A 25,132-nucleotide genomic window follows, 5' to 3' on the forward strand; every position below is an offset into this window, starting at 1 on the left:
TTGTAGTACAGTGTCTCTGTTTCTGTATTTGAATTGTCTTCTTATGTAACCTATTAGTTTTTGTGATTTCTTTTCAGCTTTCATGGTCTCTTTGGTGAACTTTAAATCTTTCAACCTGGTCCACATTTCATTACCCAGCAGTGAGTAATCTGTTTGTGGGTTATAATACCCTATGTGCATGACTTTACATTTCCCACAGTTGAAAGGCATTTGCCATTTTCTGGACCATTCTCCTAACTTAATTAGATCACCTCTTAAGGCTCCTACGTCTTCCGAGTTCTCATCATTTGTGCCTAGTATAGTATCGTCGGCAAATTTTGCTATTCTATTAGTTATACCTAAATCTATGACGTTTATGTAAATCAGAAGTAATAATGGGCCAAGAGAGAGAGAGAGAGAGAGAGAGAGAGAGAGAGAGAGAGAGAGAGAGAGAGAGAGAGAGAGAGAGAGAGCTATGAATGTTATTGCCAAATGTACTTTCATTTACTTACATTCCCCTAGATTTTTACAGTACGTAGAAAACAGCCATTTATTTCTGTTCATAAAAAAAAAAAAAAAAAAAAAAAAAAAACTTAAAATTCGTCATGAAAAAAGTCCAACTTACCTATTAATAAAAGTGTCGTTCGACAAGAAGCCCTTTACAAAAATGTCCTTCACCAAGAAGCCCTTTACAAAAATGTCCTTCACCAATAAGGCCCTTACAAAAATGTCCTTCATCAAGAAGCCCTTCACAAAAATGCCCTTTACTAAGAAGCCCTTCACAAAAATGACTTTCAACAAAAAAACCTTCACAAAAATGTTCACCAAGAAGACCTTTCACAAAACTGTCCTTCACCAATAAGTCCTTCACAAAAATGTCCTTCACCAAGAAGCCATTCACAAAATGATCCTTCAACTAGACACCTTCACAAAAATGTCCTTCACCAAATACCCCCTCACAAAAGAGTCCTCCACCAATAAGCTCTTCATAAAAATGTCCTTCACCAAGAAGCCCTCCACAAAAATGTCCTTCACCAATAAGCCCTTCATAAAAGGTCCTTCACCAATAAGCCCATCACAAAAATGTCCTTCACCAATAAGCCCTTCATAAAAAATTTCCTTCACCAATAAGCCCTTCTCAAATCTCTCCTTCATCAATAAGCCCTTCACAAAATTGTCCTTCGCCAATTAGCCCTTCACAAAAATTACTTTCACCAATAAGCCGATCACAAAAATATCCTTCACCCAGATAACCTTCTCAAAAATGTCCTTCACCAATAAGCCCTTCACAAAATTGTCCTTCACCAATAAGACCATATTAGAAACATACTTCACTAAGAAGACCTTCACAGAAATGTCCTTCACCAATAAGGCCTTCATAGAAATGTACTTTACCAATAAGCCCATCACAAAAATGTCCTTCACCAAGAAGCCCTTCACAAAACTGTCCTTCACCAATAAGCCCTTCACAAAACTGTCCTTCACCAATAAGCCCTCTACAAAACTGTCCTTCACCAAGAAGCCCTTCACAAACCTGTCCTTCACCAATAAGCCCTTCACAAAATTGTCCTTCACCAATAAGCCCTTCACAAAAATGTACTTCACCAAAAAGCCCTTCATAAACCTGTCCTTCACCAATAAGCCTATCACAAAATTGTCCTTCATTGATAAGCCCTTCAAAAAATTGTCCTTCACCAATGAGCTCTTCACAAAACTGTCCTTCACCAATAAGCCCTCCACAAAACTGTCCTTCACCAAGAACCCCTTCACAAAACTTTCCTTCACCAATAAGCCTATCACAAAAATGTCCTTCACTAATAAGCCCTTAACAAAATTTTCCTTCACCAATGAGCCCTTCACAAAAATGTACTTCACCAAGAAGTCCTTCACAAAACTGTCCTTCACCAATAAGCCTATCACAAAATTGTCCTTCACTTATAAGCCCTTCAAAAAATTGTCCTTCACCAATAAGCCCTTCACTAAAATGTACTTCACCAATAAGCCCATCACAAAACTGTCCTTCACCAATAAGCCTATCACAAAATTGTCCTTCATTGATAAGCCCTTCAAAAAATTGTCCTTCACCAATGAGCTCTTCACAAAACTGTCCTTCACCAATAAGCCCTCCACAAAACTGTCCTTCACCAAGAACCCCTTCACAAAACTGTCCTTCACCAATAAGCCTATCATAAAAATGTCCTTCACTAATAAGCCCTTAACAAAATTGTCCTTCACCAATGAGCCCTTCACATAAATGTACTTCACCAAGAAGTCCTTCACAAAACTGTCCTTCACCAATAAGCCTATCACAAAATTGTCCTTCACTTATAAGCTCTTCAAAAAATTGTCCTTCACCAATAAGCCCTTCACTAAAATGTACTTCACCAATAAGCCCATCACAAAACTGTCCTTCACCAATAAGCCTATCACAAAAATGTCCTTCACTAATAAGCCCTTAACAAAATTGTCCTTCACCAATGAGCCCTTCACATAAATGTACTTCACCAAGAAGTCCTTCACAAAACTGTCCTTCACCAATACGCCTATCACAAAATTGTCCTTCACTAATAAGCCCTTCAAAAAGTTGTCCTTCACCAATAAGCCCTTCACTAAAATGTACTTCACCAATAAGCCCTTCACAAAACTGTCCTTCACTAATAAGACCTTCACAAAACTGTCCTCCACAAAAAAACGACCTTCACCAAAAGCCACTACGCTATCTGAAATACTAAACAGTAATAACGATGTGAAACGGGAAAGCTCACTTCTGGACCTTCATTTCAAGGGACCTTGCTAATAGCCGCCTGTGTCACTTTTAATGGCACTCGCCTCTATTTCCGATTCTGAAAAATGGCACTGCCGAGTGAATCTCGCAATTAAATGATTTCAGTTCTGACTTTTCTGTTTTGGCTCGGGTTTTTTTTTTTTTTTATCTCTCTCGGTATCTATTCTCTTTCTACTTTTTTCTTTTGAGGCATTCTAAACTGGCAAGCTATTTTGACTCAGCGAAATGGAATTTGAAGCCTTTCTATGTCTTTCTAAGTGGGTTTGGTGTCGTGTGGAAAGCATTGCTGCACTGAGAACAAACACCAATTTAGTATATATATGATAAAGCACATTTCTTTTTTTTTCGTTTATGAGTAATTTATCTTCATCCTTATAATTAAGGTCTCATCGATGCTTAGAATATTCACTGCTAAAACATTGCTCTGATATCATAAATTAGTATACTATAAATTGATAGATAATATATTGGTACATTTTGAAAACCCTATTCTTTCCTACGTCAAGATAGACTTCTAAGCAAATGCTTGCTTTCTTTATTCCTTTAAACTACTATAAATATTTCTGGAATTTATCAAATTAAAAAATGAATAAAGATAAAGCAGAGAGCGAAGCAAATGGTCAATTCATACAAATACTAGAAAAGATAAAAAGTTGTTTATGGTTCGCATTGCACCTTTCACTAAGTCTAAAAGGCTTTTCTCGTTTTGTGAATGAAGAATAAGCGCAAGAGAAATTCTGACCTGAATGGTGTGAAATGTAGCCCATTAACTGTGACACTGGAAAAGAGAGAGAGAGAGAGAGAGAGAGAGAGAGAGAGAGAGAGAGAGAGAGAGAGAGAGAGAGTATAAATAAAAAACATATAACCGAAGCGTGGTCAAGGATTGATATTACAGATTGATAGTAAAGTTCCAGAAAAACTCCTTCATTCATTAATTCATTCATGCATTCATTCATTCATTCATTCATTCATGTATTCATTCATTTGTTCGGTCGTTCGTTCGACTTCATTTATTCATGCATTCATGATGTCACCTTTGTGTCTTTATTACTTGCTGAATTACATATGATTTTTTTGAAATTTTCGTATTAATATCAGTGAAATTATAGTGACGTGTTTTATTATTTCTTTGTTGACATTGAATTATATATATATATATATATATATATATATATATATATATATATATATATATATATATATATATGTATGTATATATATATATATATATATATATATATATATATATATATATATATATATATATTCTTCTTTGTCTGCATCTTTTCCCACCTTTATGTGGGGTCGATGTTTCTGGCCAGCGTTCTCCATCTACCTCTGTCCCACACTTCATCACCGCTTAATCCCTTTGATCGATGTGTGTGTGCACGTGTCTGTATGTATTTATATATAGGCAAGCCAATCGAAGAAAAAAATAGGTACCTGCATACATTCAGTACTGTCATTACCTCCCACTGATAAAGTGCAATAATAAGACTGATAGACTTCCAAAAAATATATTTTCTGGATATATATGGAAGTTATTACCATCAGTCGAATACTAGAAGATTCAGATAACGCTAAATTCGATTTCCATGAAGAATATAAAAAAAATAAGTAATAAAAGGGCATTTTATAAACAAACCATATCCAAGTTTATTAACACATCATGCCCAAGTTTATTAACGCATCATGCCTAAGAATATTAACATATTACGCTCAAGTTTCTTAACATATCATGCCCAAGTTTATTAATATACCATGCCCAAGTCTAGTAACATATCAAGCCCAAGTTTATCAACACATCATGTTGAAGTTTCATAAAACATTATGCCCAAGTTAGCACATCATGGCCAAGTTTCTTAACACATGGTGCCAAAGTTTATTAATATTTCATGACCAAGTTAACACATCATGCCCAAGTTTAATATCAGAGAAATATTTTCTTTCCCAATGCAGGGTTTTCTCTTTGGAATACTCCTTTTGTAGAACGTCTTTTCGCCGAAATCCTTTGCATATAATTCCCTCACTAATAAATCCTTCTGAAGTATATTTCCCGCAAACAAGTCTTTCACTAAAAATATTTTTCCTGACGAAAGTTTTCATGATATATCCCTCCAGAAATTCCCTGGAAAACAAATATTTGGAAAAAAATATCCTATCGAACAAATCCTTCGAAAGCATATTTATTTTTCTAAAAATCCTTCACGCTATTCGGAATAACAAGCCATAATTACGAAGGAAAGTAAGGGGAAGGGGTGAACTGGGTAGGGGGAGGGCGTTGAGCAAAGGCTTGGGGGACTGGGGAGAGAGAGAGCGACATTTTGGACCTTCACTTCAAGGGGCCAGTGCTAATGGCCGACTATGTCACTTTTAATGGCACTCGCCAATATTTTCTATTCTGAAAAATGGCGCCGGTCGACAGTGGTGCTTCGAATGGAATCTCACAATTAAAGAATGTTTGCCTTTAATTCTTATTATTTATTCTTAGATACCTTTCTATTTTTTTCGGTTAAATTTTATTGTTTGTTAAGTTTTATTCTTTTCATTTTTCTGTGTTCTTTAGAGGCATTGAACCTCCTGGAATGAACGCTGAAGTCATTCAGTTTCCTAGAACGAAATCTCACAATGAAAAAATGTTTGCCTCTAATTCTCATTTATTCTTAGATATCTTTCTTTTTATTTTTTTTTCGGTGCTCTTTAGAAGCATTCGACCTTCTGGAACGAACTCTAAAGGCATTCAATTTCCTCTTAAGCGGGTTTTGGTGCCGAGAGAAGCACCACTGATTTGAGAACCACTACTGAATTTATGAAAAGAGAGGCTTTCGAAAAGTGCCCAATCCTTAATGAGTTTCCGCTGAATAAGACCGCCAGCAAAAATGCAAAAGCCATTTGAAGGTGAGAGAGGGGAGATTTTTACACCTCCTGGAATATTAACTTTGGAATTCCGAGACTTGGAATGATGTAAACAAGAGAATGATTGAACAATTAAGTGTTGTGCAGGATTTTCTCATCATCGTTTTCCAGGAAGTAGATGGCGTTTCCAAAATCTAAATTCTTGCAATTTTTTGGAAATTTGATTTTGAGGTTATTCATTTAAATAATAAACCAAAAAGATTTGTTATATGTGGAATGATCTTCCTAATCAGACAGTTGAATAGGTGGAACTTCAAAAGTTCAAATTTGCAGCCAATGATTTTATGCTGAACTGGCTGACATAAGTCTTTCTTTATAATTTTTATATTAAACATCTGTTTCAATGTTGTTAGTGTTCTTAGAATATTCTATAAATTGTTCATTACTTCTCTTGTAGTTGATTATTTCTTTATTCCCTTTGTTCGCTGTGCTATTTTTCTCTGTTGGAGCCCTTGGGCTTATAACATCCTTCTTTTCCAACTAGAGTTGTAGCTTAGCTAGTAATAATAATAATAATAATAATAATAATAATAATAATAATAATAATAATAATAATATTGTGGTAGGAGACCCTCTTTTAGGCAGGTTGAGTTAAAAGTAATGGCTGCATCGGCAGAGTTTATTTTCTTATCCAATTTTTCTATTTTCCGGATAATTCTCTTCTCTAGAGCGCTGCAATCAGCCAGCAGACTTGAAAAATTCATCAGTCGGGTGAATGACAAAATTCCAGCCCTTTCACTTGTAATCCTGATCCTGGGTATAAATACCACCCGACTGCAGCATCCACCTCACTCTCTACCTGAAGAAGAGGAAGGACTTATCCTCGAAACGCGTCGTAGTTTTTACTATTTTGTACCAAAAGTTTTACTTGTATTTTGTGAGAATATACTTGAAAAGTCTTCCCGATTTTGTCATTCACCCGACTGATGAATTTTTCAAGTCTGCTGGCTGATTGCAGCGCTCTAGAGAAGAGAATTATCCGGAAAATAGAAAAATTGGATAAGAAAATAAACTCTGCCGATGCAGCCATCAATAATAATAATAATAATAATAATAATAACTTCTTTGTGAGTTTAATTTTGTAGATTGATGTGAACTGTGTAATCCCAAAATTCATCAAACAAGGTTGTTTGAAAATTTAAATCATCTATTTGTGATTGAAAATCGAGAAAAATTGACAAATTTGCGCCTTTTTTGGAAATTAAATTAGTAATTCATCTGTCCAGTCGGCAAATTAGGAACATTATAATGAGTAATTTCTGATATGAAGATATAAGATAACATATCTGGTTACTCAGACGTTGAAAGTAACTTTAAGAAATACTGAAGTTGAGTTTATCATGAAGTAAGCAATAGGTGACATTGTTTTTTTTCTATTTCTATATGCGCAGTGGAATTCTGTGATTTACTTAAAAATATATATAGGAGGGACATTCAAGAAGAAGATAAAGAATATTTTAGGGACAAAATCATTTGACAAAGCAATTTTTATAATAATAATAATAATATTAATAATAATAATAATAATAATAATAATAATAATAATAATAATAATAATAATAATAATAATAATAATAATAATAATAATAATAATAATCTTTACTTCAGCAAGAGCCATATACAGAGGTACCAAAGGGATACAGTGTTGTTATACTTATGACTTCAGTAAAATAAATATCTGCAATAATAATAGAAAAAATATTTGAGACCTACAGATATATAAAAATATGTGACAGCAGCAATAGAAAAAATATTTCTTTTTCCAGTACTGGCTTTGGGTTACTTTAGAGATGCAACAATATTAAGAAAATAGTATACGTGTTTTGTAGAGCAGGAAAAATTACAAAAGGCAACATTCGCGGGAAATTAAAACTAAAAGCAATTTACTGTTTGTGAGTCAAGAAAAATGTTACACAGAACTATATTTTTGACGAAAAGAAATATCATTCGATATATTTTCGAGAATATATGATGCCATGAACTTATTTATGGAACAAAAATAAATGTGTAGTACAAGATTCGAGGTAAAAGAACATTATAAAAAGTCGGGACAGAAATATAACATTTTCTAGGTTAGATAACATTATATAACAATATTTCCAGAAAAGCTAATTAAGTCGTATAATATTACCAACAAAAGACAACTGATAAACATGCAGCCAAACATTATCGAAATATTATATAAATAATACTTGAGATGATTAAACCGTTTTTTAAATAAGATAACATTATACAAAATAGTGTTTTTTGAGATAAAGAAAATCCTACAGTGCAACATTTTCAAGATAAAATAGCATAGAAATTACTTACAATTGACAAAAAATAATACATTATGGAAAATAATGGACAAAAGATAAAAAGATGATGGTTTACACCATTTTCGTGATAACATGAAATTATACAAAATAAAGTGTACGAGATAAAATGATTACACATTATAACATTTTCTAGATAAGAAAACATTATGTTATGATAAAAACCAGACCAGAGATATATATTTCAAAATTTTAGAGATAAATAAATACTGCAAAATAATGTAAAGCAAACCGAAAAAAATCATATAACATTTTCGAAATGAAAGAACACTCCAAAATAATGTATACGAAATGGGAAAAAAATATATAGCAGCATATTAGAGATAAAAGAATACAACAAAATAATGGATTAGGAACCAAAAAAGAAAAAAAAAAGAACCATATATAAAATTTCAGCGATAAAAGAAAATTACAAGACAATGTATACGAAACCGAAAAAAAGTAGTATATCATAACATTAAAAAAAAGGTACAAAATACTGTATACAGAATAAAAAAAAAAAGTCATGTATCATAACATTTTCGAAATAAAAGAAAACTACAAAATACTGTATAGGAAACCGAAAAAACATATATAACAACATTCTAGAGATAATAGAACATTACACAACACAACATCGCCTAGAGACAAAGAGAAACGAGACACAGGTATTATCGGATTAAGTCGGACGTCGTCGAAAGGTGATCTAAAAGCACATAAGTAACCCGTCGTAGGGGAAGGATAATCCGGGGTGCATTAAGCATGGCCTTTAAATACTGCTTAATGAGGCAATAGGGGGGAAGCGAAATGCCTATTGAAATACCCATTGAGATACCTATGGCTCCCCCCTCCCATCCTCTCCCCAACCCCCCTTTCCACTTCCCATTGTATGCCTAAGGATATTATTCCTTAGGGAAAAGAGGAGCGGTAGGGAGAGATCGGAGTGGATGACGAAGAGCGTCTTACGGGTTATCTCCTGAGAGAGAGAGAGAGAGAGAGAGAGAGAGAGAGAGAGAGAGAGAGAGAGAGAGAGAGAAAGGGGGGGGGGCACATACACAAACAGACAGACAGAAAAGATGACGAGAGAGACAGACAGACAAACAGATTGAGAGAGACAAAGGGACAGACATACAGAGACAGAGAGACAGAGAGACAGAGAGAGAGAGAGAGAGAGAGAGAGAGAGAGAGAGAGAGAGAGAGAGAGAGAGAGATGCACACACACAAACAGACAGACAGAAAAGAGAACGAGAGAGACAGACAGACAAACAGATTAAGAGAGACAGAGGGCAGACATACAAGAGACAGAGAGAGAGAGAGAGAGAGAGAGAGAGAGAGAGAGAGAGAGAGAGGGGCACACACTCAAACAGACAGACAGAAAAGAGAACGAGAGAGACAGACAGACAAACAGTTGAGAGAGACAGAGGGACAGACCAACAGAGAGAGAGAGAGAGAGAGAGAGAGAGAGAGAGAGAGAGAGAGAGGCAGGGTTAATACCTTTCATCTCTTTAGGTTTTCTTAAGAATCCTACTAAAAGGATTTTTTACTTTTTATAAGAACGGGGTTTATTCTTGTTTGGAAAATTCGATTTTTTCTCGTCTTCAAATTGGGATTTTCTTCCTAGTTTTCAAATGTAAAATAAGGATTATTTTTTTTTATTTCATATTACCAAAAAAAAAAATTAATATTTCCTAATATGTATATTGCTCTTATTAGCATGCCTCGGTGGTTATGTCAGGTGATATCAAACATTCTCTTTAAGAGCTATTAATTTAGCCCCATTAAATTGATAGTTTATCTTATTTGCACAATTCCCTTCAACAAAATAGATTAAGATGACAAAATACAAACTGGTAACCGTCTACATATAAATAAAGCTTGTATACTCAATTACAAACTGAGAAGTTAATATTTTATAGGCATAGATTTTATGAATAAAATTATTCCCAAATTTTAAAAAGTTTACATGCGCTACTATTCGCTAAACTGCCTACTGCGATGCTCAAATAAAAAAAAAATAGATTTAACGGCCAGCAGGACAATACCCTAGAAACTGACCATATATACTGTACATAGAATCAGTGCCCAAGCCCCTCTCCACCCAAGATAGGACCAGGAAGGGCCAGGTAATGGCTGCTGGTGATTTAGCAGGTAGACCTATAGCTTACAAGGATGGTGAAGTTGCACACACTACAAGGAACTATCGAGCTTGAGCGAGTCTCGAACCCCAGACCAGCAGACAGGGACGTTTCCAATAGGCTATCGCAACCCAAAAACAATCATTCTACATCTAAACCGTCGCTTCTTCCTCTCTCCCATACTTAACAGTATAAACTTCCCATCCACAACGTCGATGAACAGCGATAAATCCTCAGAAAAAAAATCTCTTTTACTCTGTATGGGATTTACAGCAAATCCCTTGCAATTTGCTGATTGGTTTTCGAGAGTCTCCCCAAGTGTTGATTTTGTAACTCGGTGCAAGTTGAGTTTAATCTCTCTTAATCCTCGTAAATCCCTAATGAGAATATTGGGATTACATTAAAAAGAAGATAGAAGAAGCCTCAAGAGAAGGGTCGGGAGTGATTGTGTCTTATGGCGGATTGCGACGGATTACGCCATTGACGATGTGATTACTAACGGGATTAACCCCTGCTTTCTTTTGGGAATTCGTTTTTTTTTCGTTTATTTTAAGAGCTTGCCTTTCTTTTTTTTCCTTTTCTTAGTCTGTCTCTTTGCATGTATATATATATATATATATATATATATATATATATATATATATGTGTGTGTGTGTGTGTGTGTATACACATATACATATATATATACATACATATATATATATATATATATATATATATATATATATATAAGTGTATGTGTGTGTTTGTGTGTCTGTGTTTATATACATATACTGTAAGTATCTATATATTTATATATATTTTAATATCAAAACATTGCATCTCTCTCTCTCTCTCTCTCTCTCTCTCTCTCTCTCTCTCTCTCTCTCTCTCTCTCACACACACACACACACACACACACACACACACACACTCACACTTACCCCCTCGCAAAAACAGAAATAAATAAACAATAAATAAATACACCAAACATATGAAAAGGCCAAAAAAAAAGAGAAAAAGAAAATAGAGCAGGAGACTTCATATAGACAAAAGACTTAAAAAAATTGAAAAATTGGAAAGTCTCTCGTTCATCCATCAAGGCCAAAGTCAAAGTTCGGAGGAAGTATCATTATATCGGACACTTTTGTCAAGGAAGTCGGTGGAAAATATTGTGTGCTGAAAACTTTAGACAATAGCGAGATCGCAAAAAAAAAAGAGAGAAAAATTACATTAGCTTTCTTGTTGATTTGAACAAAATATCTAGATAGGTAGATAGATAGATAGATAGATAGATAATACATGTATGTATGTCTCGTATACTGAATAGATAGATAGACAGATAGATAAAACATGTAGGCTACATATGTCTTGGATACTAAATAGATATGTAGATAGACAGATAAAACATATGCATATGCTCTTGCAGTGAATAGATAGATAGATAAAACATGTAGGCTACATATGTCTTGGATACTAAATAGATAGGCAGATAGACAGATAAAACATATACATATGTCTCTTGTAGAAAATAGATAGAAAGATACATAGATAAAACACGTAGGCTACATATGTCTTGTATACTAAATAGATAGGTAGATAGACAGATAAAACATACATATGCCTCTTGTAGAGAATAGATAGAAAGGTACATAAATAAAACATGTAGGCTACATATGTCTTGAATACTAAATAGATAGGTAGATAGATAGATAAAACATATACATATGTCTCTTGTAGTGAATAGATAGATAGATAGATAGATAAAACATGTAGGCTATATATGTCTTGTATACTAAATAGATAGGTAGATAGATAGATACAGCATGTACATATGTCTCGTGTACTGAGTCATTATCATCTTAATTGACAAGGTATTTCTGCAGTAATCAAACTTTGGGATTGAGGAATCGATTGAACATTTTAATTGAGAGATAGATTGAACTTTGAACTTCATCCCAAGATACGTTCCCTTGTAGATAGCTCTTGATCATCATTCCAACTAAAACTTCTGCGTGACATTTCTCAAAGTTCATGAGATATTCTACAAACACAAACACAGCCATACATATATCTAGTATGTGGTCTCGCCTGCACACAAATACACTTACACAGAAACGCACATATACACAAGAGTGATGATATTGGCCTTAACATTTTTATTCATTTTATAGTTTAGGTGACACAAAACAGGAAAATTATTGTGATGCAATAATGATTTATTACGTTGATTATAAGAGAGTTGTGGAGATATACAGTAGATATAATGAAAACTTAATTAGATGGATCAGAACGAATGATTTAGAAGATGGATCAGTCTACGAAGAAATGAAGGCTGTAAAATAATTTTTCTTATCAATTCCAAAATAAATGATAGTTCAAAACTATCCATACATAGTGAATAATAAAGTAAGTACCTGTACTCAATTAAACATAAACGTCAGAATACACGAAGATAAAAAAATGCTGATATTATTCATTTTTCTTTCAATTCGCTAAAGGAAAAATGTAAAAGCTACATAAGGTCAGCGAACCGACAACCGAATGCACATTTGCATAATTCAGAGAGTGCGCTTTCGAACGCGAGTTGCCAAAACGTACTTAAACAAACGTTAATGCTGACATCCGCATATATTTGACGGTGATTCAATCAACCCCCTCTATAAAGCCGAGCCATTAACACCAACACGGAAGCAACGCCTGCGTCCCCCCTCTCTTACTATGCGATTAGGAAAATTTTGGAAAATATGTCGAGTAATTAGCAGCAAACAGCATCCATTTCCCAAAATGTCACGGCTATTAAATCCGGCCATGCACGGTAATCAACGGTTTAACCAAAGCACTCGACAGCCGAAATGCGATTGGAATTTTATTGTTGGAACGCGGATAGCATTTGATGCCGTACCGCATATGCTGAAAAAAAATACAGAAAAAACTCCAAGTTGAAAATAATGGGAAATATCTGTGAAATTTTAGTTTCTACGAAAAGGGAGTTATAGAAAATTATTAGAAAATAGAAAAAAGAAATATAAAGATAAATAAGACGTCTACTAAAACATGCAAAAATAGTCACATAAAAGTTAATGAATTAACGGCTGTTGTGAAAAGACCTAAAAATTGTTAAAGGATATATATATGTATATATGTATATATATATATATATATATATATATATATATATATATATATATATATATGTGTGTGTGTGTATGTATCTTGTTTTGTTAAAGTTTCTATAGTTTATATAGGAGATATTTATTTTAATGTTATTCTTCTTAAAACATTTTATTTTTCCTTAAGTTTCCTTTCCTCACTGGGCTATTTTCCCTGTTGGAGCCCCTGGGCTTATAGCAATCTGCTTTTCCTATTAGGGTTGTAGCCTAGCAGTTAATAATAAAATAATAATTATAATATATATATATATATATATATATATATATATATATATATATATATATGTGTGTGTGTGTGTGTGTGTGTGTGCATGTGTGTGTGAATGTGTGTGTGTTTGTGAGTGTGAATTACCATTATTATTATTATTATTATTATTATTATTATTATTATTATTATTATTATTATTATTATTATTATCATTATAATTATTATTATTATCCAAACTGCAGCCCTGGTATGAAAAGCAGAATGATATAAGCCCAGGGGCTCCCACAGGGAAAGCAGACCAGTCAGGAAAGGAAATAAGCACATAGAAAATAAACTATATATAAGTAATGAATGGAAAATATAAAATATTCTAAGATCATTAACATTGAAATAATTTAATCATATATAAATCATCGAACTGTACTTATGTTAATCTGTTAAAAAAAAAATTACAAAATGTATGAACTTCTGATATTCCACCGATTCCACCGCCAGATTAGGGAGATCATTCCACAATCTGTCACAGCTGGAATAAAACCTCTAGCATACTGGTTATTATTTTGCCGCATAATGAAGGCATGACTGCCAAAACTACCTGCATACCATGTATTACATAGGATGGTACAGTCTGGGAAGATCTGAATGCAAAGGATGGTCTGAATTGTGAAAAATCTTTTGCAACATGCAATAAGAAGTAACTGAATGACTCTACCAGAGATTAATATCCAGATCAGGAATAATGAATTTTATTGACTGTAAGTTTCTCTCCATCAAATTAAGATGAGAGTCAGCAGATGAAGACAAAACAGGAGAACAGTACTCAAACCAAGTAAGAATGAAAGAATTAGAACATTTCTTCAAAATAAACAGATCGTAAAAAGATAGCTAGGTAGAAAGATAAAAATATAGATGGACTGATATGTAGATCGATAAATTATGGGCGATTACAAAATAGATAACAACAAAACCATTATAAAAGCAACAAAACTAAGGTAATAGAAAACTGGTAAAAGGCCGATATTCAATAAATATACAAGAAGAAAACAAAATAGGAAATGTTTAATGATAACCGAGAATGAAAAAGTAAATAAAGAAGAAAAAGCAATATCGGTCCGTGAAAATAGTAAAAGTATATTGATATAAAACAGCCATAAAAAGAGAAAAAAAGGATAACAATGTGGCGTAACTTCAAAATAAAAAGACGATAGAGAAAACATGGGTTTGGTATGGCTGGAATCTGATTTTTTTTTTCTTTCTTTTGGTAAATTCCTATTTGTGTTGAAACCACTATGTTCACTCTGCTGTGGAATATGCTCTGAGGATGATTGCAATAAAAGGTTAAATGATGCTGAAAAATGCCATAAGATTAAATGAAAAAATTATAATTACTACTAAATCTCAAGCGCAAAAATTATAATGCCAATGAAAGTGATAATAAGAAAAATTATTATCATTATTATTATTATTAGTAGTAGTAGTAGTAGTAGTAGTAGTAGTAGGAGTAGTAGTAGTAGTAGTAGTAGTAGTAGTAGTATTAAAAGATTAATAATAATAATGATAAAAGTAAAATAACCATAATAATAATTAATATGACAATGAATACTCTAAGTGATGATAATCCTAATAATGATAATAACAAAGGCAAATATATAAGAATATATGATAAAGAAGAAAATGACAGTATTAGAGGCTTCTAAACAATTATATAGAATTGAGAACAGAATAAATACTACAAGATTTATAGTAAACGGAAATATAAATACTAAGAGAAAAGAATAGGACAACATTATTGAACGTAAACAAAACAAAGCTAATAGATAAGCTAGAATAAATATTGGTAATAAGGATAACAGAAGGGGACACTGAAGATGAACGGAAAGTTTTGTGGAAAATAGATCCTAACGTATAGCGTTGTGCTTTAATACAAAATACATACTGTACTGTGGTACTACAATGAGGTAAAAGAAAGCACCATCCCTTATTTGTCTGGTGTTGACACGGTACAGCACCGAATTATGTTCATCTTTGTTTTCTTCTGCCGAATACTACCTATTTATTAATCTCTTCCTTGCGTTATTCGTTGCTGTACCGCACGAGTTTCATAAACGCTCATACACTGTAATGCTATTGCTTTATTCTATATATTACTCTCTCGCGTACTGAAATAAAAAAAAAACTGTTTAAGCTTTTCATTGCTTGTTTCATATTGTTTGAATTTTTGTGACATGATGCCCTCAACTGTTTGTATATAACCTCATTATCTGTTGAATAAACCTCACTAGCAGTCACCTCGCACCTCTGTTAACATCTAAAACCAATGTTGCCACAAAGCTAGGTTTAATCAATATGTCTTTTATTTTCACAATCAACTCGAAACATGTCCAAGTGCCAAAGATGAATCAAATTGAGCTATAAAAAATTAAATCTCTTGCAAGTTGCAACGTCTGATTCCCCAAGGTCTCAGGACTGATTACCTATAAGTGTTTCCAGGTTATAATGTAAATTCTTTGAGTTAGTAATTTTGAGTTCAAGTCCTGACCGTCTTTTGCAGGTTTGCTTTTCTCATCAAACCTAATTCCTTCTTGGGTAGAGCTTTTCCCCTACGACGTGATCAAGTCTTCTAGGGATATCAGTTTTTCCTTTGCCAAATAAATCCTTGATACAAAGTGGGTGATCATAGATAAAAATTGGCTTTGATGGAGTTTAAGTAGTAGGGACTGGGAGTGACTTGCCGCTGAGTACTACCTCCTAAATCTCTCTCTCTCTCTCTCTCTCTCTGTATGTATGAATGTGTGTGTGCTCCTGCAACTTGTATTTAACGCTTGAATGAAATACGCAGCCTACCATAAACTCAAAAATTCGGAACCAATTACAAAAACAGAAAATAACGGGAATGTGTATATTTTCTACGTCCCTACCCAGCACCCATTCCTTCCCTCCTCTGACATGTTCTGCAGTCAACCCCCCAACGACCCCTGCCCAAGTCCTGCTGTTCATTACTGACCTCAGACAGCCCTTCATGAAACTAGAAAAAAAAAAAAAAAACTCTATAGAAAACAACCAACGTAGCAAAGAAAAACGTACAGGGAAAAACGGTTACGTTCAATGAATCATACATAGAGAGCAATTACTGCCCCGAGCCAGTTGTACGAACAGCCTGGAGTCGTTTCACTGCTGTTGCCTCGTTGTACATAACAAGCAACTGAGCAATTGAATCAAATCTTTGCAAGGGGGATTACGACAACAACAACAACTAACAGAAGAGAGCGACTGTGTTTGCTTTTGCTTGCACGCACCCACTCTCCAGACGCAAAATTGACGTGTTGTAAGGGTTTGTGTATCGCTATGAATATGATCAGCAAAACTGTACCAACTAGGTCCTAGTTGGTACAGTTTTGCTAATATACCACAACCTAGTATGGCTGGCCCAGCCATACTAGGTTGGTTTGATGTGAGCGATCAGAGGAAAATCTCCCATCAGCGCCAATCCGCAGTTGGCCAGCGTTGTAATGAAAATCCCAGGTATGAATAAGGACATGTCTGAGATCTTTGTCCTGTCGTGGACTAGAACCGGCTGCATTTATTGTTGTATATATATATATATATATATATATATATATATATATATATATATATATATATATACATATATACATATATACATATATATATATGTATATATATATATATATATATATATATATATATATATGTGTGTGTGTGTGTGTCAGTGTATCAATCCATGCTCGTCCTTATGTATAATCAGCAGACCATATCCACCAAGACATTATACTTCACACAAATCAAATTAAATAAAATTTTAAACTGGAGTTCTCCTGAAAATTTTATTAACAGGTCTTTGGTCATGACGTTTTAAATCCTAAGATTATGATAATTGTAAATATTTAATTTGTCATATATAATTTCATACTTTCATGAAGTTCTGGGTTGGCCATTTTGCCATCTGTCATACTAATTCATATATTCATATACTCAGGGAATTCAGAGGCATACTATTTACATTCATACGCAATATATATATATATATATATATATATATATATATATATATATATAGAATATACTCTATGTATAAATATACATATATATATATATATATATATATATATGAATATATGTACATGTATATATATAATATACTGTATATATATATATATATACATATATATATATATATATATATATATATATATATATACATATATACATATATACTGTATGTATATATACATACATACATACATACATATATATATATATATATATATATATATATATATATATATATATATATATATATATATGTGTGTGTGTGTGTAGTAGGGTGGCCAGGGCACCAGCCACCTGTTGAGATACTACCGCTAGAGAGTTATTGGGTACTTTGATTGGCCAGATAGTGCTATATTGTGTCCTTCTCTCTGGTTATGTTTCACTTTCCCTTTGCCTACACATACACCAAATAGTCTGGCATATTCTTTACAGATTCTCCTCTGTCCTCATACACCTGGCTACACTGAGATTACTCAAAAACTTTTCTTCACGCAAGGGGTTAACTACTGCACTCTAATTATTCAGTGGCTACTTTCCTCTTGGTAAGGGTAGAAGTGACTCTTTCGCTATGGTAAGCAGCTCCTCTAGGAGAAGGACACTCCAAAATCAAACCATTGTTCTCTAGTCTTGGGTGGGGCCATAGCCTCTGTACCATGGTGTTCCAGTGTCTTGAGTTAGAGTTCTCTTGCTTGAGGGTACATTCGGGCACGCTATTCTATCTAATTCATCTTCCTTTTGTTTTAATAAAGTTCTTATAGTTTACAAGGAAAATATTTTTCAATGATTTTATTCCTAAAATATTTAATTTTTCCTTGTTTCCTTTCCTCACTGGGCTATTTTCCCTGTTGGGGCCCCTGGTCTTATAGCATCTTGCTTTTCCAACTAGAGTTGTAGCTTAACAAGTAATAATAATAATAATAATAATAATAATAATAATAATAATATACTCATATCTCACGGAAACAGCACCATACAATGTTACTATACCTATGGACATACTTTAGTAATCGAACAACCACTGTTATAGCAATTGTGTTTGATATGCTGCATATATCAGAACAAGGAAGTTCATTTATGTATGAATATGCAGATTAGAAACATATAACGATAATGCAAGCACATATGTACATGTATATATGCATATATATACATGTAGACAACAATTCTTAACTTGTACCTCCAATGATGGTAACCAAAAATTTACCATAGAAATTACGTTCTCTCTCTCTCTCTCTCTCTCTCTCTCTCTCTCTCTCTCTCTCTCTCTCTCTCTCTCTCTCTCTCGTTTCCAAAACACCGATTTATATGGAAATGCCGAAGAGCGTACGAGAGAGACAGCAATACATGGAATTCGTTCACAACTTATGGAGAATCTGAAATTGAAGGTGTGATTGTGGCTCTATTTTGCGTTAGTGAGAAAGGAAACTCAATGCTTAGGATGGTTCCAAATCTCCTCGCTAGATGGCTCTATCCTTGAGTGATTGAATAGGTGTGTTTGTAAACAGACTGGCGAGTTTTTTTATTCAATGTTGTGCTTCGAAGGCGTGAAAGAAAATAAGGTTGTGAAGATGTACGAAGTGCAAGAATACTTAATTGGTGCATCTGGAAGTAGGCCTATATGGAGTTTGATGAATATTCTACTTGCTTTTGTTTAAGGAATCAAAATGAACGTTTGAGAGTTTGTGTGTAGAAGTTGCCATATATTTATGTAATTACCAATGATTTTCTGAATGCTGCCTCTTATCATCAGGTCCATTCCTTCGATTCTGTCTGTCTATCTCTTACAATTTCCCCTACTCTTGTTGTATATTCCCTTAAACTCTTTTACATCTGTCGTGATGTATTTTACTTCTTCTTATCTTCCTTCATTAAAATTATTTTGATTAATCTTGAATTCCAGTTCTATAGTGATCAGATTATGATCTGAGATATCAAAGTTTGATTTATCATCTTCGGTATTCATTTCCCCTAAGTTTTTGTACATTTGTTCATTTACTAGCGCATAGTCTGTTACTCTTTTTTTTTTTTTTTTTTACAATCTTTCCCAAGTGTACACCCTTTAAATCTTAAATCTTTATTCAGTAATACTAACCCATAATTATTCATGCTATCTAATTAATTTCTCAGTTCCTGTCTAAAATTTAGTAACCTAAAAATACTACATGGCCATTAAAGTCTCCTAATATCATTTATGCCTCTCCTTCGTTTAGATTTCTCATTTTTTTTTTCTTTTTTTTACATTCCTGTCTTATTGTCTTGTCCCTACTTTTGTCTTCAGTGTTTCCTGCTGAAAAACAGACCAATAATAATAATTTAAAGGTATGATTGTATGCATTACGCTTACCATGCATTATGTCTTTACTTTTAGTTTCTATCTTTTCCAATTCTAGACTATCACTATTCTATAAAGTATCATTAAACTCTCTCCTTTCTTATCATTCTCTTCCTCATGTTTTCTTTTTTCTAACAATATTACTTAAGTTTAATCTATCTAAATTTTGGGGTATTTCTGTCAAGCAAAAAATAAATTTTTTATTTCTTCTATCTAATTCCTTCTCAACTTCTATCAGTTTTTGTTTTGTTAAGCAGTGTATGTTCAACAGATAAATCTTAAAGTTTTCTTTTATTCTGTGGTTGTATTTTTCTTCTTTCCTCATAATCCGTGCGAGTCTTCCTCTCTCTGGTTTCGGGTTACGATAAGAAAAGATCAATTTCCCCAGAGTTTGAGACCACGTCTACTCTGCAGCGCCCCTTGACTGAACCTCGGACTCCGGCCGTGGTAGTCGTTATGCTCTCATTCCATTCCATCATCATCTATATGACTTTACCACTTTCACATCCATATTCCACTTACGGGCTGCCAAAACAAGATCCCATGCCTTGCCATAGGCAGGGCAATCCTATACCTACCTACCTAACCTCGCTCTTACGGAAGTTTTTCCTTCTTCGCAACTTTCCTTTCTTTATATAACATCCATCTTTACCATTTTGTCTCTCTATTTGTAGCTCTTCCCCTAAGCATCTCTCTCTCTCTCTCCCTCTCTACGTTAGGTCTGATGCTATGAATATTCTACTCCCCCTTCGGCGTCAATGACCTTAGATGCCAGGTAACTCATAATCAATCAATCAATCTACTCCCCCTTGTTTCCTGATATTTTTTTTTATATTTCTAGCCTTTCCTATTATTGCACACTTTTCATTTCTACTAGTAATGGCCTCGGTTTGTTTTTTTGGTTCCTTACGTCTTGGATATCAGTAACCTTATTTCTAACCTCATCATCATTTCCTACGCCTATTGACGCAAAGGGCCTCGGTTAAATTTCGCCAGTTGTCTCTATCTTGAGCTATTTCTAACCTAATTGTTTCCATTACTTCAACTATAGTTACTCTTATAACATATTTAAAAAGCCGTTCACACCTATGCGGCCAACATACTGCTCATCCCACCTCATCATATGTCCAATTCCTCCTGGACCTGAAAGGTTTCGGGTCTAGTGAATACTGAAGTGATGCAGCCACCGTTCCAAGACTTCAGCTTTGGATTCCCAATTTCCCTCCCCGTGCAGTCATTATGCCACGTCCGTGGCGCCTTTGCGACCATGGCTCCGTCAGGAGACCCTCCAGGAGGGCGTCTCAGCGAGCCACGGCCCCCGGGCAACTCCAGGGAAACCCCGAAGAAGGACCTATCTGCCAATGAGGGAGAGAGTTAGCAAGAGAGTAAAGAGATTCAAAAGGAATACAAACGGGGCAGTGGAGACCATGACGACTCAAAAACATAATAATAATAAGGATAGGGAAGAAGGGAAAATGTGGAAAGGAAGAGTACCCCTGGATACAATCCACTTTATAGCTCAAAGGCAGGTACTCGGGATGGGAAAGATTAAGGAAATAGGGAGAAAAAGAAGTACAGGAGAAGAATAAAAGAGAGGGGCAGACCCTCTTGCGATATTAGGGTATTAGTATTATTATTTCTGGCATATTAGAAGGAAACTGTAAGGTTAATTTGAAATTTTCTTTATAAGAAAACCGATAGGAAAGTAATATGTAAATTTTAGTGAAATATTGCATTGATTTAATCCTTTTTAATGATTTTTGGAAACAATTAATGCCTTAGGCATTAATGATAATAAAATTTTCACATTTGTTAAAAAATTACTATCATAGGAATACTAAGAGAATTTTATATCAAGGGCTCAAACTTGAGAGTTTTGCCATATTAAGGCACAAAACGGTCTTCAATCATTTTGATCTAAACTGATTCGCTTCTCTTTTCGCCGTGACTATAATTGGTTGTTTTGATTAGATTCCTCCTTTTCAATCTGAACCCCCCCCCCCCTCTCTCTCTCTCTCTCTCTCTCTCTCTCTCTCTCTCTCTCTCTCTCTCTCTCTCTCTCTAATCACGTGTCCGTATACCTTAGCAATATACCATTACCTCTAGCAAAAGGATAAATATGTTGTTCGATATTTTAGCTTTAAACGATGTCTCTTGTAATAAGAATATATGAATTTTGGTAGGCTAGTCCAACAGATGATGAAGTTGTACAAGTTACATATTTCTAAAGTAAAAGACACATAATAGCAACAAACATATAAAAATTCTTTCATTTCTCGTATCTTTTAGACGCTTAGCCTTTGTTCAAATATTAGAATTATTCTCTTTAAATGAAGGCATAAAAACGTTATTGGTACAGTAATTAATTGTTAATTACACATGCATACACACAACACACACAGAAACAAATACACACAGACATACACAAACAAATATATATATATATATATATATATATATATATATATATATATATATATGTATATATATATATATATATATATATATATTTATATATATATGTATATATATATATAAATATATAGATATATATATATATATATATATATATATATATATATATATATATATATATATATATATATATCGTGTCTAATCTTCGAAATGGCCTATTTCATGAATTAGGCAATCAGTGCGCTAATTCATGAAATAGGCATTTCGTTGCCGGTTTTACGAAATATGCAGCAATAATTTGCCCGAAATGTGTATTATTATTATTATTATTATTACTATCCAAGCTACAACCCTAGTTGGAAAAGCAAGATGCTATAAGCCCAGGGGCTCCAACAGGGAAAAATAGCCCAGTGAGGAAAGGAAATAAGGAAATAAATAAATGAAGAGAACAAATTAACAATAAATCATTCTAAAAACAGTAACGTCAAAACAGACATGTCATATATACACTATTAACAGCATCAAAAACAAATATGTCATAAATAAACTATAAAAAGACTCATGTCCGCCTGGTCAACAAAAAAGCATTTGCTCCAACTTTGAACTTTTGAAGTTCTACTGATTCAACCACCCGATTAGGAAGATCATTCCACAACTTGGTAACAGCTGGAATAAAACTTCTAGAGTACTGCGTAGTATTGCCTAATTCACAGATTAGATAGCCTCTTTCAGGAAATAGGCAAGTTGTCTGATTCCTGATTTAAGCAAATTTTTATTATAGTGGCACCATAAGCAGTTAATATCTTGATAATGAGGTTTGGATGATTGACCCCTGTACTTATAAATTTCAGTCATTATTTTGACAAATTTTATTCAAGTAAGGATACAGGAACCCAAGTTAAGGACCTTGCTCAAGAAATATTAAAGAAAAAGGATTCAAAAAGATTCGTTAATGAATCATCATCAGACGGGCTAGATATAGTTAATGATATGATAGTAAATCATTTGAATCAGTAGTCGACCGCAAGATGCATCAATTGGCCACGAAAGAGCTCGGGATGAAATTCTGCGAACAACTTAAAACGAGATTCTGTTTTTCTGCCTGTGAGTGAGTTTGACAGTAGTTGCCCAGACTATTGGAGTGTACTGGTAGTCGTTACTGAATTGGACATAAGGGGCTTGTACACCCAGCAACAAAACCGGTGTCGCCTGGCCAGACCTGACTTGGAGAGATCATGCTCCTCTTGCCCTGAAAGGTGGCCGACGTTAAACAACCGAGACATCATTAGGATGGTTCGAATGTGAGGAGGAGGGAAATTACCGATATCACCCAAGAAATGCGATGAAGAGAGAGAACTTTTTTTATTCTTTTAAGAAATGCAATCTAATATTATTTCGAAACTAATTCATCAAAACATTTTATCACAACTTTTTATTTGAATTTTCGTATCCTATTTCTATATAAAATTTTCTTGAATAATATTGGAACTGACTATTCATATCAATATTCATAACACGGAAATATCCTTCGTTTGCATTTTATTAAGCAATTCCTCTCTCTCTCTCTCTCTCTCTCTCTCTCTCTCTCTCTCTCTCTCTCTCTCTCTCTCTCTCCACATAAATACACACTGTGGTCTACGTTTTATATGTAGGGGCTAATAATGTATCATTTCATATAGCACCTATTTGGCCACCAATCATTAATAAGTGGCCTTTGTTCAAAATTTCAATGGAAATGAGGTTTAAAGGTCTAGTTGTTGATTTCAGTGTTTTCCTTTGATTTCAATCATGAGCCACGTAGCTCGGTGTGGTTGGGGTCAGCTTTTGTCACGGGCTACTTGGCTCCAGCACTGTTAGAGAAAATAGTATTATTTGCTATATCAATTGTATTAGTTTAAGGTTGGAGATTTAAATTGCATCATCAGTTAACATAATCTATATTGTTTTAGAAGTAATTGGTGACAATAAAATATGTGAAATGACATGCAATGAAAGTTCATTGGTGCATTATTATAGTGATGTGGTATATAGGATGTAGGGTATAGAATATTAAACTATCAACTCATTGTTTACTCAAATTATCTGTTTCGGCGTCAATAACCTTAGATGTCAGTATGACAAAAAAACTCCTAATCAATCAGACAATCAATCAAATTATCTGGGCAAGTCGCTCACTTCCAAGCGAACCCCCTTCCCTGGTGACGATTGCTCAATGCTCAAAGGTCCGAGTCTAGCTGGCTTCACCCTTCCCAAGGCAAAAGGAAATATTTCCTTAGCATTGAGTATTCGTATTATTACGATTTTATTTGTCGTTTCATGTCCTGATGTCCAACACCTTAAAAGTGTTCCCCCGGTAAGCTCTTCAAGGAATCCATTACTCTCGATATTTGTTCAATCAGTCTTTCGCATATTTACTTCGTTATGGTATAATTTTAAACACCTGAAAAGCAAACTGTGCGAAATATTGTCATCTTGGTATTTTTTTTTTTTCATTCACTAAAAAAATTCCACCAGAAGGATCTTATAACTGTGAGACCTTTAAACCTCAAACATTGGGGATGGGGTAGAAGGATATAACCAGGTGGGGGTTTAAAGATGATGTTAGAGAGGTGGCAATTGGGTGATCTTAATGTATGTCTTGACGAGGTTTGCTTATTAACATTTATGAAGTGATGATGAAGATGATAATACCACTATTGTTAACATTTAATATCAATGATTCCAAATCGCAAGGAAAACGGCCATTTATCGTTCTAACATCGTTTTTAGGTGGTCATTGAACATCTTTGGAACATGGGATCTTCACCCGCAAGAAATACAAATCCAGCACTAACTTGCAAAGTAG

The 25,132-nt window shown here is 34.0% G+C and overlaps 1 protein-coding gene across 1 annotated transcript; it reads left to right on the forward strand.

Moving 5' to 3' along the window:
• The first annotated feature begins 1,243 nt into the window (after positions 1-1,243).
• LOC137649293 (trophinin-like) lies at positions 1,244-2,233 on the forward strand. The gene has a single exon (XM_068382279.1). It carries the CDS (start codon positions 1,244-1,246, stop codon positions 2,231-2,233), a length of 990 nt encoding a protein of 329 aa, XP_068238380.1.
• The last annotated feature ends 22,899 nt before the right edge of the window (positions 2,234-25,132 follow it).

The sequence above is a fragment of the Palaemon carinicauda genome, chromosome 11, assembly GCF_036898095.1.
Source record: "Palaemon carinicauda isolate YSFRI2023 chromosome 11, ASM3689809v2, whole genome shotgun sequence".
Taxonomy (NCBI): Eukaryota; Metazoa; Arthropoda; class Malacostraca; order Decapoda; family Palaemonidae; genus Palaemon; species Palaemon carinicauda.